Consider the following 13182-nt stretch of genomic DNA (forward strand, 5'->3'; position numbering starts at 1 on the left):
CAACAATAGAAAAGCCAAACAGGTCTAATGGGCCAATAGAAGAGACAACTGACTGTGAGAGAGCTTAGTCTTCCTGTGGACCGTGGAAACAGCTTATGAACAATGGCTGTCAGGGCCATGCAGTCCGAGTCACCTGGTACTGCATACCCCTCCTCCTCCCCCTTTTGGAACGCCAGTGGTTTTCCACTATAAGACAAAGGGCTCCCGCCTTACACAAGAGCTATATAAGGTAGGGGAGTGACAGCAAAGTTCTCATCTGCCTGCCCACTCAAAGAAACACCGAAAAAGACCTGGAAGCAAGAACTGGATGGCAGCGGGAGGGTGAAAAAGACCGAGTCCTAGCTGGAAGGGCATCTGGCTTATGAGTAATAATACCTGAGGTCTCAAGAGGAAGATCAGTGCTGTTGCCATTCAAGATTTTCTGTAATCTGCCTGAAACAATATCTAGGGTGAGAAATACTATTTGTGACCAATTTCTTTAGTGATACCAGCTTAGTTTGAGCGTTTGGTTTCATTTGCTTAGTTATCTACTTTGTTCTGTTTGCTACCCATTTTACCACTTAAAATCTGTCTTTTGTAGTTAATAAAATTTGTTTTGTTTATAATATAACCCCATTACTGTAATTTCTAAGCAAAGGGGTGAGAAGTTGTGTATATCTTCCTCCACATTGAGGGAGGAGACAAATGTAATAAAACCTTTGGGTTTGTACCCCTTAAAAGGAATGAGCACCAGAGTGTTGGAACAAGTCCCTTAAGCTGAGTCTTCCCAGAGCTGATCTGTAGCTGGGTGTGGCCCTGTCTGTGTGCTTGGCTGGAAGAGACTTGTAAACCTAACCCAGCAAGGTCAGTTAGAGGGGGCTCATGCTGGCAGAACAGGTAGATTCAGTAGTATCTCAGCACATCAGGTGGCTTCCTAAGGGGCATAACCTATCACAGTGGCCTTTTCACATCCAAAAGTTCTGCAGCCACAGCTTGTCATCCCAAACCTACATTACAATGCAATCCTGGTTTCTCAGCCCAAAAGCAGCGATTAACAATGGGGAGCTACCACCTGAATGCCAATAGGAGCCAGACATATTTGTGCGCTACCCATCAGCAATGTGTCATGGTGGTTGACTAGTTCCTCTTCCTCACATACTCAGTTATAGTAGTACTCAATGAAGTTCTGCAAATACAAGAGAACTGCACATCTTACATTAGCAACAGTCATAAGAATTGCACAGAGCTCAACAGGATCCATACCTCTGCCTGAGAGATGGCAGAGGCTATACAGTGGCATATGGGATTGTGAGAGTTTTAAAAAAAATGGTGTGCAAATAATGGGATGAACAAGCACTATGGGATGGAGACTGACACTGTGGGAACCTGAACCAAAAATCCTTGGGCAAATTATTGCAAAATGTCCCACATGACACTGCACCGGACAATGGCACAGGGCACATTGGCACTCCACATTTTCCATCAACCCAACCACTAGTGGTGTGTATGTGCAACACCAACACAAGCAGCCAGGTATGTATACACACAAGAGATACAGAAGTTGGTCGACATATGTTATGATACCATACAGCCACCAAGCTCTGTAGTGTAGAAACAGCCTCTCATTTGGTTCTTCATTACTATAATAAAGCATTAAGTAACTCAGTTTAGACAATCAGAGAAGATTTTTTTTTATTGTAACCATTACAAAAAATTGAGTTTAAAACTAAATTAAGAACATATCAAGTGAGGTCTCATTTATTTATTTACATCCATCTGCAAAAAGTTAAGTTGGAAACTGAGTTAAATGAACACAAGCTAGAAAGGGGCTGTTTTACTGACCAAGTGTCTGAAATCTCTTGATGCTATAAGCATACTAGAGTGAAAGTATAGCAATTCCATGTTAGATGTTGTCTTCTTCCGCCCTCAACCCCAATGTAATTCATGTTGTTTTAAATGTTGACCACATTTTCAAAATGAGCAAATATATTTCATTTACAAACCCTTAAGTCCCCTAATAAAGCACTGAACATATCAGCAAAACATAAAGGATGTTTCATTAATCCACCACACTTGTGACCAGTTATCTTTCAAATATACTGTAAAATTAAGGGTGAAAGCTTGAAAAGCCTTAATTGCAAGGGGCAGGTGGAAGTTTTAACTCCTAATCAAACACGTACAAGCAATTTCTGAAGAATTTACGCTCATTTGAGGAGAAAAACTTCAAAATCTATTATGAACGTTATGCATAATGAACATTATGCTAATATAGGGCTGAAAGCATGCTGAAAACAGGAGAGAGTAAAAGTTCATTTAATATCAAAATAGTATCAATATAATATCACTATTTTTATATTAAATTTGATAAACTATACTTTTGAATTTATCTCCGGCTGCAGCAGAATTTCCAAACTAACACGCTAAAATACTGCAGAAAGTAGAGGGCTTTCCTCTAGAATTAAGTCCAGCTAGCCACAAGCGCACCCAGACCCTAGATCATAAAGCCATCACTAAATTACTACGCAAGATATAAAAAAAAATAATACTGGGTTAGACCAATGGTCCATATAGCCCAGTATCCTGTCTCTGACTGTGCCCAGTGCCAGATGGTTCAGAGGGAATGAACAGAACAGGGTAATTTTGAGTGGTCATTCCCTTGCTGTCCAGTCTCAGCTTCTGGCAGTAAGAGATTAAGGGACATCTAGAGCATGAGGTTGTGTCCCTGATCATCTTGGCTAAAATTTACTGATGGACCTATCCTCCACGAATTTATCTAGTTTTTTGAACTAGGTTATACTTTCCATTTTCACAACATGCCCTGGGAATGAGTTCCACAGGTTGATTGTGCCTTGTGTGAAGTACTTCCTTATTTTAGTTTTAAAACTACTGCCTGTTAATTTTATTGGGTGATTTCCAGTTCTTGATTTAGGTGAAGGAATAAATAATACTTCCTTATTCACCTTCTTCATAAGATTCACAATCTAATAGACCTCTATCAAATCCATTTTTAGTCATCTTTCTTCTAAGCTGAACGGTTCCAGTCTTAAGATCACCTCAGACAGAAGATATTCCATAATCTTAATCATTTTTGTTGCCCTTCTCCGCACCTTTTCTAACTATATGTTTTTTTGAGATGGAGAAACCAGAACTGCAAGCAGTATTAAAGGTGTGGCAGTACCATGGATTTATATAGTGGAATGATGATATTTTCCATTTTATCATCTCTCTCTTTCTTACTGGTTCCTAACATTGACGACTGCCACTGTACATTAAATAGATGTTTTCAGAGAACTATCAATAACGACTCCACATCATTTTTTTGAGTGGTAACAGCTAATTTAGACCCCCTTATTTTGTATATATAGTTAGGATTATTTTTTCCAATATGCATTCCTTAGCACTTGGTAACACTGAATTTCATCTACCATTTTGTTAACCCAGCTTTGTGAGATTCATTAATAACTCTCTGCAGTCAGCTTTGGACTTAAAACTATCTTGAGTAACTCTGTAATGTCTGCAAACTTCGCCAGCACACTGTTCACCCCCTTTTCCAGATCATTTATGAATAGGGCTCCACGTCTGTCAGGGAAGTCATATATTCCGTGACTTTCCACCACCTCTATGACTTCTGCAGGGGACATTGTGGTTGATCCCAGAGCTGCCCAAGCAGCTGGTGTTGCAGCCCCAGCTGGAGCCACCGCTGCGCCACAGCCAGCAGCCCCTGACCACAGTCCGCTTCTATTCTACCCACGAACTATTCAATTTATCAATTTGTTCCAAAACCTCCTCTACTGACATCTCAATCTGAAATAGTCACTCAGATTTGTCACGTAAAAAGAATGGCTCAGGTGGGGGATGGAAAGGGGACCTTGCCCATCTCCTCTGCAGTGAAGACTGATGCAACAAATTAATTTAGCTTCTCTGCAAAGGCCATGTCATCCTTAAGAGCTCCTTCGGGACTTTGATCACCAAGTGGCCCCACTGCCTGCTTGCAAGCTTCCTGCTTCCAAGGTACTTTAAAGTATTTGCTGCTGTTTGTGTGTCCTTGGCTAGCTGCTCTTCAAATTCTTTCTTGGTCTGCCTTATACTTTAACATTTGACTTGTCAGAGTTTGTACTCCTTTGTTTTCCTCGCTAAGATGTCAGTTTTTAAAGGATGCCTTTTTGCTTCTAACTGCTTCTTTTACTCCGTGGTGTAGCCATGGTGGCATTTTTTGGTCCTCTTACGGTTGCTTTTTATTTATTTATTTAGGGCATACATTTAGTTTGAGCCTCTATTATGGTGCTTTTAAATGTCTCCATGCAGTTTACACCCTTGTAAATGTTCCTTTTAATTTCGATTTAACTTCCTTCCTCGTTTTTGTGTACCCCTTTTTGAAGTTAAATGTTTCCGTGGTGGGTTTCTTTGGCATTTTTCCCCTATAAGAAGGTTAATGTAATTACATTATAGTTTTTATTACTGAGCAGTTCAACTATGCTCATCTCTTGGACCAGACCCTGTGTTCCATTTAGGATTCAATCAAGAATTGCCTCTCCCCTTGAGGAGTCCAGGAGAAGACACTCCAAGAAGCAGTCATTTAACACGTCTAAAAAAATTTCTCCAATCACTGCCTGTGGTGACTACACCCATTCAAAATGCGGATAGTTGAAATAATCTATTACTACTGCTTATTTCCACCTCTGTAGCCTCTCTAATCTCCCTGAGCAACTCACAATCATTGTCACCATCCTGGTCAGGTTGTCAGTATTCCTGCAGCTATTTCTATCCATATTCTATGATATAGTTTGATTTGTCTGAGATTTTTCCTTATTTGACTCTATGCTTTTCTTAACGTACAGTGACACTTCCCCACCAGCGCAACCTACTCAATCATTCGTACACATTTCATATCCTGGTATTAACACATCCCATTGATTATCTTCACTCTACTCAAGCTTCTGTGATGCCTATTATATCAATATCCTCATCTAATGCCAGGCACCTTAGTTCACACCTTTTAGTAGCTAGACTTTAGCATTTGTATATAAGCACTTACACATTTTGTCAATATTCAGTTGCTTGCCTTCAAGTATCACATTTAAATGGGACTCTTATGTTTGATTATACCTCACAAGTTCCTAGCAGTACTTTACCAACTTTTTTCCAATATAGAGTTTCCCATTAATTAATTCATCTCTAAGGGATGTCTCCGCCCAAATCATGTGTTCTTCCATGTCAGCCTTTCCCCAGACCTTAGTTTAAAAAATCCTCTATAACCTTTTTAACTGTACATACTTTCACTCTGGTTTGGTTTTGATTTAGGTGTAGTCCATCCTTCCTGTACAGGTTCCTCTTTTCCTAAAAAGTTCCCCAGTCCCAACTAAACCTAAAACCCTCCTCCTGCCACTCTGCTGCTGAACTTCTACTTGCATTATTTTTACTCTTGTAAAAGATTTTTTTGGGGGGAGGGGGGGTAGTGAGGTGAAAGGAGAATGGGGTTATTGGCCTAAGTTTAGAGTACGTTAGATATATCTACTTCTCACATTCCCTCTTAAAACTCCCTTGCAGAACTCCTCTAATTGCCTAGGAGCTGGCTTTTTAAAGCCCTGGTATCCCTAAACTAGCCCCACCTACTTATCAAGGGATCCTAAAGGGTTAGGGATTAAAGGATAGCAGGCAAGAGTCTCATTAGTGAGCTCTCAGCCCAGCCTAGCGTAGCCGACTGCTCAGCTCAACACACAGCGCCTCCCCTAACATACCAAATTATAATCTTTAATCAACAAAACAATCTAGAGAAAATCTAAATACTGCCTCCTAACAATATACAGTTATACATATTATTTGCATGCCAGGCAATGTTGAAAAGTGTTTATTCATGACATCTTGTATGCAAAGTGAAAAGTTTTAACCACTCATTAAGGATCCACCAACCTCTAAAAGAAATTTGGACTCACATTCTTCCATGGCTTCTTCCAGGAAATTCCAAAATCACTCCATTTTTAAGATTTACATGCAGATTTTCCAGGGGATAGTAAGGTTTTGATGCCTAAAGGGCTGTACGCTATTTCACACTATACAGTTTAGGCCAATTATATACTTCCTTCAGCAGATAGCTTTAAGTTTCACACTGCCTCTCTCATAGACTCTAGGACTGGAAGGGACCTCGAGAGGTCATCGAGTTCAGTCCCCTGCCCTCATGGCAGGACCAAATACTGTCTAGACCATCCCTAATAGACATTTATCTAACCTACTCTTAAATATCTCCAGAGATGGAGATTCCACAACTTCCCTAGGCAATCTATTCCAGTGTTTAATTACCCTGAAAGGTAGGAACTTTTTCCTAATGTCCAACCTAAATCTTCCTTGCTGCACTTTAAGCCCATTGCTTCTTGTTCTATCATTGGAGGCTAAGGTGAACAAGATCTCTCCCTCCTCCTGATGACACTCTTTTAGATACCTGAAAACTGCTATCATGTCCTCTCTCAGTCTTCTCTTTTCCAAACTAAACAAACCCAATTCCTTCAGCCTTCCTTCATAGGTCATGTTCTCAAGACCTTTAATCATTCTTGTTGCTCTTCTCTGGACCCTCTCCAATTTCTCCACATCTTTCTTGAAATGCGGTGCCCAGAACTGGACACAATACTCCAGCTGAGGCCTAACCAGCACAGAGTAAAGCGGAAGAATGACTTCTCGTGTCTTGTTTACAACACATCTGTTAATGCATCCCAGAATCACATTTGCTTTTTTTGCAACAGTATCACACTGTTGACTCATATTAAGCTTGTGGTCTACTATGACCCCTAGATATCTTTCTGCCATACTGCTTCCTAGACAATCTCTTCCCATTCTGTATGTGTGAAACTGATTGTTCCTTCCTAAGTCGAGCGCTTTGCATTTATCTTTATTGAACTTCATCCTGTTTACCTCAGACCATTTCTCCAATTTGTCCAGATCATTTTGGATTTTGACCCTGTCCTCCAAAGCAGTTGCAATCCCTCCCAGTTTGGTATCATCTGCAAACTTAATAAGCGTACTTTCTATGCCAACATCTAAATCGTTGACTTTCTAAATATGCTAGAAAGTTTCAGCGTAGAAGAGAAGGCAGAATCCAGATTGGAGTGGATACAATATGGAATCGCAGGAGAGGAACTTGAGACAAAAGTTTTATACCATTAACTCGATAAGTCTGAGTGTAAAGAGAAGAAAGCAGATGGAGAGTAGCTGGAAAGGCAGGTTGCAGAGTTGGAAGGACAGAAACTGGGATAATGAAGTCAGGCAGAAGATGGTCAAATGACAGGTAGAGGGATTAAAGGATAGCAGGCAAGAAAAATTGGTGACAGAGAGGAAGATAGATCATGGTAGATACACTCAGTCTCTGAAAAAAATGCATGGACAGAGAGCATGATATCCACCAATCTCCTCTCTTCAAAAGTTGAAGGTGGATGTGGAATTCAATGAATGAAAAAATAATTCTGCTTGACAAGGCACATGGCAGAACTGAAGGAGAAAAAGAATTAATTTGTAAATGGAGAAAAGTCCCATGATCACAGGCCTTTCTCCAGAATTGTTAAACAGCCTGGGTACAAGAATAGAGGAAAAGAGAAATCAGATGTTCCAGTTAACCGTAGTGAAGGATTAGCAAGATGGACTTCACAATGGTAAAGAGAAGGAAAAGAATAAGGAGAAAAGAGTGATTTAACAGAAGAATCAAAAGAAGAAGAATGGAAGAGGAAATTTATTCTGTAAATTAACCCGGTGGGGAAGAGCCACAAACATACTGCGTATGGTCAAGTTTGTCCTTTCTTTTCATTCAAAAACTACTACGCCAACTCACTATCAAAAAAATTCCTTGTTATACGATTTGTACAGCCATTTGCAAAAAGCACTGGCTATAGTCAGACTGAGCTGGTATGACATCATGTATCTGCTGACCCTAAAAGTTACTGCAGAATACAAGATCTTTTTAAAAGTTTCAGTCCTTCTGGTTGCTATTACTGCTGCGGAGTAAGAAGTCTTCTGAACACGTACTCATGTACTGCTATCTTCTCAATATTTAAATTTTCTGAAAAAGTAGCTCTGAGACAGATGAATTTCTTCCATTAATTTCAACACCAACAATGACGATTAACTGTTGTATGTAATCTATCATTTAAATCAGCTTCTGTACCAGATGACTGGAGGATAGCTAATGTGATGCCAATTTTTTAAAAAGGCTCCAGCGGCAATCCAGGCAATTATAGGCTGGTAAGGCTAACAGTGCCAGGTAAACTTGTTGAAGTTATAGTAAAGAACTGAATTATCAGACACAGATGAACATGATTTGATGGGGAAATGTCAACACAGCTTTTATCAAGGGAAATCATCCCTCACCAATCTACTAGACTTCTTTGAGGGGGTCAACAAGCATGTGGACAAGGGAGATTCAGTGAATACCGTGTATTTAGATTGCCAAAAAGCCTTTGACAAGGTCCCTCACCAAAGGCTCTTAAGCAAAGTAAGCAGCCCTGGGATAAGAGAGAAGATTCTCTCATGGACTATTAACTGGTTAAAAGAGAGAAAGCAAAAGGTAGGAATAAATCATCATTTTTCAGAATGGAGAGAGGTAAATAGTGGTGTCCGTCAGGGGTCTGTACTGGGACCAGTCATATTCATAAATTATCTGGGAAAAGAGGTAAACAGTGAGGCGGTAAAATTTGCAGATGACAGTTAGGTCCCAAGCAGACTGCAAAGAACTACAAAAGGATCTCATAAACTGTGTGACTAGGCAACAAAATGGTAGATGAAATTCACTGTTGATAAATGCAAAGTAATACACATTGGAAAACACAAACCCAAATATACATACAAAATGATGGGATCTAAATCAACTGTTACCACTCAAGAAAGATCTTGGAGTTACTGTGGATAGTTCTCTGAAAACATCCACTTAAAGTGCAGTGAGACTCAAAAAAGCTAGCAGAACATTGGGAATATTAATAAAAGGAAAGATCAGAAGACAGAAAATATATCGCCTCTATATAAATCCATCTTTCTATATATGCCAACATCTTGAATACTGCATGCAAATATGGTCACTCCATCTCAATAAAAGATGTATTGGAATTGAAAAAGATTCAGAAAAGGGCAACAAATTATTAGGGGTATGGAACAGGTTCCATATGAGGAGAAATTAATAGAACTGAGACTTTACAGCTTGGAAAAGAGATGACTAAGGGGGGATAAGATAGAGGGCTATAAAATTATGACTGCTGCGGAGTAAGTAAATAAGGAAGTGTTATTTACTCCTCATAACACATGAAGTAGTTGTCACCAAATGAAATTAATCGGCAGTAAGTTTAAAACAAACAAAAGGAAGTGTATTTTTTCCACACAATGCATAGTCAACCTGTGAAACTCTTTGCCAGAGGATATTGTGAAGGCTAAAACTATAAAAGGGTTCAAAAAAGAACTAGATAAGTTCATGGAGAATAGGTCCATCAATGGCTATTAGCTAGAACCGGCAGAGATGGTGTCCCTATCCTCTGTTTGCCAGAAGCTGGGAATGGGCGATGATTACCTGTTCTGTTCATTCCCTCTGGGGCACCTGGCTGGCCACTGTTACCATACTAGGCTAGATGGATCTTTGGTCTGACCCAGTATGGCCGTTCTTATGTTCTTTAGATAAAATTCAATATCAACTATTTTTCTGCTGACTCTTTCAGCACAATCAGAGATGCTGGGATTGTGGGAACAAGCAGCACTATTAAGTCCTTACTGCCCTTGTGTTCACTAGAAAAAGATACGTTTTTAACATGTTACCTTATACCTCATTACTCCAAGTAGTCCCATTGGAGTCAGTGGAACTACTCAAAGGAGGAACTGCTGATCAATGATTAAGGGGGTTCAACAGTTTGTTACCCTGGCAGTTACAAAAAAATAGGATTTAATCTGCAGAATGCGTAGACGGGTATTAAGATGCTTTTTCAATTGTAGATACAGGACAATTTTACAATGATAGGTACTGTCCCCATTTTAAAGCTGGATAAAAGGAGGCAGAGAGATTAAGTGACTAAGGCTATGTCTACACCTGACAACGGTGTGGCAGTGCAGCTGCACCATTTTAGGGTGCATTGGGTAACTGCCCTCTATTGCCATGGAGCCATAGATTTGTCACCTGGAGCCGTGTCCACACCAGTGCTTTTTGTTATTAAAACCTTTGTCATTAAAGTGGGTATTTTTTCACATCCCTGAATAACAAAAAGTTAACGTGCCCGAAGTGCCAATGTAGACATGGCCTTAGGGCCTGTCTACACTTAGAGCACTGAGGTGGCACAGCTACACCTATACAGCAGCACAACTGTAGTGTTTAATGAAGAAGCTAACTCTGCCAACTGGAGAGCTTCTCCCATTAGGTAGGTACTCCATGTCACTCAGAGACAGTAATTATGCGGTATGGGGAAGCTCTCCTTTTAACATAGCACTACTTACACTGAGGCTCAAACTGGTATGACGGCATTGCTCAGTGGCCTAGATTTTCCACATCCCTGAGTGATGTAGTTATAGTGACATAAACCTGTAGTATAGACCAGGACTTAGTGGGGGATGTTCAGTGACAGAACATAATCTGGCTTTGCTTCCTTACAGCCAGATTCCACAGAGTAGTTACTGAACCCCACGAGACCCCGTTTGATTACAACCCCAGGCTGATACATCTGGGTTTAACTCCGGGGTTAGGAAGATTTCAGAAGAGATGAAGAGGAACGACCCAGCACCCTCGTTACCGTGGTGAGGACGAGGCCCCACAAAATGCCATCGCACGTCCTTTTATACCAGTTCTTCAGACACACCCACAGACCTCCACGCAACGCCGAGCGCTACGGAGACGCGCTGTGACTGGATGGAAGTTTGCAGCCGCACCGAGGAGCGCGGGGACGACTCGCAGCCTTGAGCCAGCGGAGAGCCCCGCCGCGCCCCCCGCCCACACAGGGAGCGTCCCCGGCTGGCTCCCCGCCGGGCCGGACCGACACCTCAGCCCGGGCCAGAGCCGCAGCCCAACAGGAGGCTCGCGCCCCACCGCGAGTCGGGGGCAAGTCCCGCGCCGTGACAGCCCGGCGGCTCCCTCCCGCCGCGGGCACCGGAGCCCCACTGATGCGGAGAGCGCAGCGGCAGCATTAGGCCCCGGTGCCCGGCGGAGAGAGCTCCCCGGTGGCTCCCGCTCCCCTGCGGGGATGCGCCCCGGCCCCCTGTGCGGGAAGAGACGGGCACTGGCCCCACAGCCGCCCAACCGGAGCTGGGGGGGGAGGCGGGTATCTGCAGTCCCTGCCCGGCCGGGGTCTTACCACGAACACGGAGCCCCGCACGGCCTCGGAAACGCTCTGCCGCAGCTCGGCCGCCGTGCCCGGCTTGCTGAGCGCCCGGGTGAACTTCCGAGTCTCCGGGGGGACCAGCGCCTGCGCCATAGCTGCTGCCGCGGCCCCCCGCGTCCCCATGGGCCGGCCGTAGGCGGCGAGGCAGTGGCGCAGCTGGCGCCGGCTCGAGCGGCTCTGCCCTCTCAGGTGGCCCCTCCCGTGCTCAGCCTATGCTCCCAGCGCGCGCGCCGCGCTCCCACCCTAAACACTGAGTCACACGGCGGGGGGGGGGGGACAGGCACAGGCCGCAGCATCGGTCGCTGATTGGCGCAGCCGCGACGGGAAAGGGGTGGGGCCACCCATCAGGCCCCGCCCACACCTGTTCCCCGGTCCCACGTCGGATTGGTCGCGGCGCTACCTGCTGCCCTTCCGCTCCCCGCCCTGCCGTCTCCCCGGGGATCCCAGGCCAAGGTTGGGGCGGGGCGGCGTGAGCGGGAAATTCCCGCTCGGCGCTGAGCGCATCGTCACGGCCTCCCCTGGCAGCGGGCGGGGCTGCAGCGTCCGGGGCGGGCATCGGTGGCAAGGAGGGTGGAGAGCAGGTCCCTGAGCGCGGGTCTCTTCCCCGTCTGAAACGGCGTTTCACCAGCCTCCTCGTCGGCCCGTGTCCCGCCCGCCGGGGCAGGGCTGTTCCTGCTCCTAGCGCTGCCTTGCGTCATCGGCCCGCGCCTAGGTGCGCAGCTGCCTTGACCTGCCAATTTCCCTGTCCTCGCTCAAAGGGGTGTCACTTATTATATGAACCCCGCAGTTACACACCGGCTGGCTCTGCTCACTGTTATGGTTGAGAATTATTTACATCAGACTATAAGGAGCCATGAAGATGTAGTGACAGAATTCTCTACACCAAAAAAATTAATTGCACCTGATTTTGGGTCTTTGTCACATTGGGGAGCCTGCATCCCCAATGGCAGGTTGAGAAGTATGCCCAAGCCTGGCCTGGAACTTTCCTTCCTGCAATTGATAGCATCTGCTATTTTATGTCCACCACTGCAAAGTGAGATGCTCCCCACATCCTCAGTCCACTGTGTCCAGGGCCAAACTTTTCCACCTTTCCAGTTTGTGCGCTCAGTGTAGGGGTCTTGCTGTAGTGAGGTATTAATCATGCTACTAGCATGGCTGGAGAGGAGACAAGTAAAGAGCCACAATTTACACTAGATGCCAACTGCAGCACCGTGTTAACTACAGCCAACCGCAGTACCTTGCTTCCTTAATGTTATTTTGTGAATTAAAATAGATCATTTTGATATTTAAATATGTGCTTTTAATTTTTATCAATGTAAATACTTAACCTAGGAAGACATTTTAAAAAGTTATTCAAAACAGGACAACAGCAATTAAGTTTCATAGCAGATTTGAAAAATCAGTCTCTTTTGTTCATTATCAAGCATCAATATTTATACACATACATTCTGATTAAACATCATTATTTTTCCCAGTGTTTTTACTTTGCTTCTCTGTAATGCTTGAGTCATACTGGTAGAAAGTTTAGCTAAGTAAAGTTATATACATGTATGTTTGCAGGACTGAGACTTTAGTGCCTAACCCTACAAACTGATATAAGTAAATTCATTTTTTCAGGTGAGTTGTCCCAGTGAATTTCCACTGTGAGGCTATTCTCATATGACTAGTCCTACTGAACTCAATGGAATTAGTCATGTGAATAAAGTTACTTCTATGAGTAAGTGCTTAAAGGATCAGAGCATCTTTCACACAAACTATAAAAACATTTTAGAGAGTTAGATCATTTACACTTCACACATGAAAAGAACAATTCAGTGGTGTAGCTGAGGGAGACAAAAATATTAATCTGAGATTTGAAAACAAGTCTGTAAATTCTTCG

At 43.3% G+C, this 13182-nt stretch overlaps 1 protein-coding gene across 5 annotated transcripts in view; it reads right to left on the reverse strand.

The window, feature by feature from the left end:
- The window catches only part of DOCK9 (dedicator of cytokinesis 9), a 326125-nt gene extending 314251 nt beyond the window's left edge, over nucleotides 1-11874 (reverse strand). For 2 of the 5 annotated variants that reach the window (XM_030567843.1, XM_030567769.1), the window contains exon 1: nucleotides 11277-11438. In XM_030567843.1, the coding sequence (XP_030423703.1) occupies nucleotides 11277-11426 (150 nt within the window). In that variant the 5' untranslated portion in view covers nucleotides 11427-11438. Of the gene's footprint in view, nucleotides 1-11276; nucleotides 11439-11703 lie in introns of those variants that run through there. The other 3 variants (XM_030567877.1, XM_030567826.1, XM_030567760.1) reach the window with 2 other exon arrangements.
- Nucleotides 11875-13182: the final 1308 nt, after the last annotated feature.

The sequence above is a fragment of the Gopherus evgoodei genome, chromosome 1 (assembly GCF_007399415.2).
Source record: "Gopherus evgoodei ecotype Sinaloan lineage chromosome 1, rGopEvg1_v1.p, whole genome shotgun sequence".
Taxonomy (NCBI): Eukaryota; Metazoa; Chordata; order Testudines; family Testudinidae; genus Gopherus; species Gopherus evgoodei.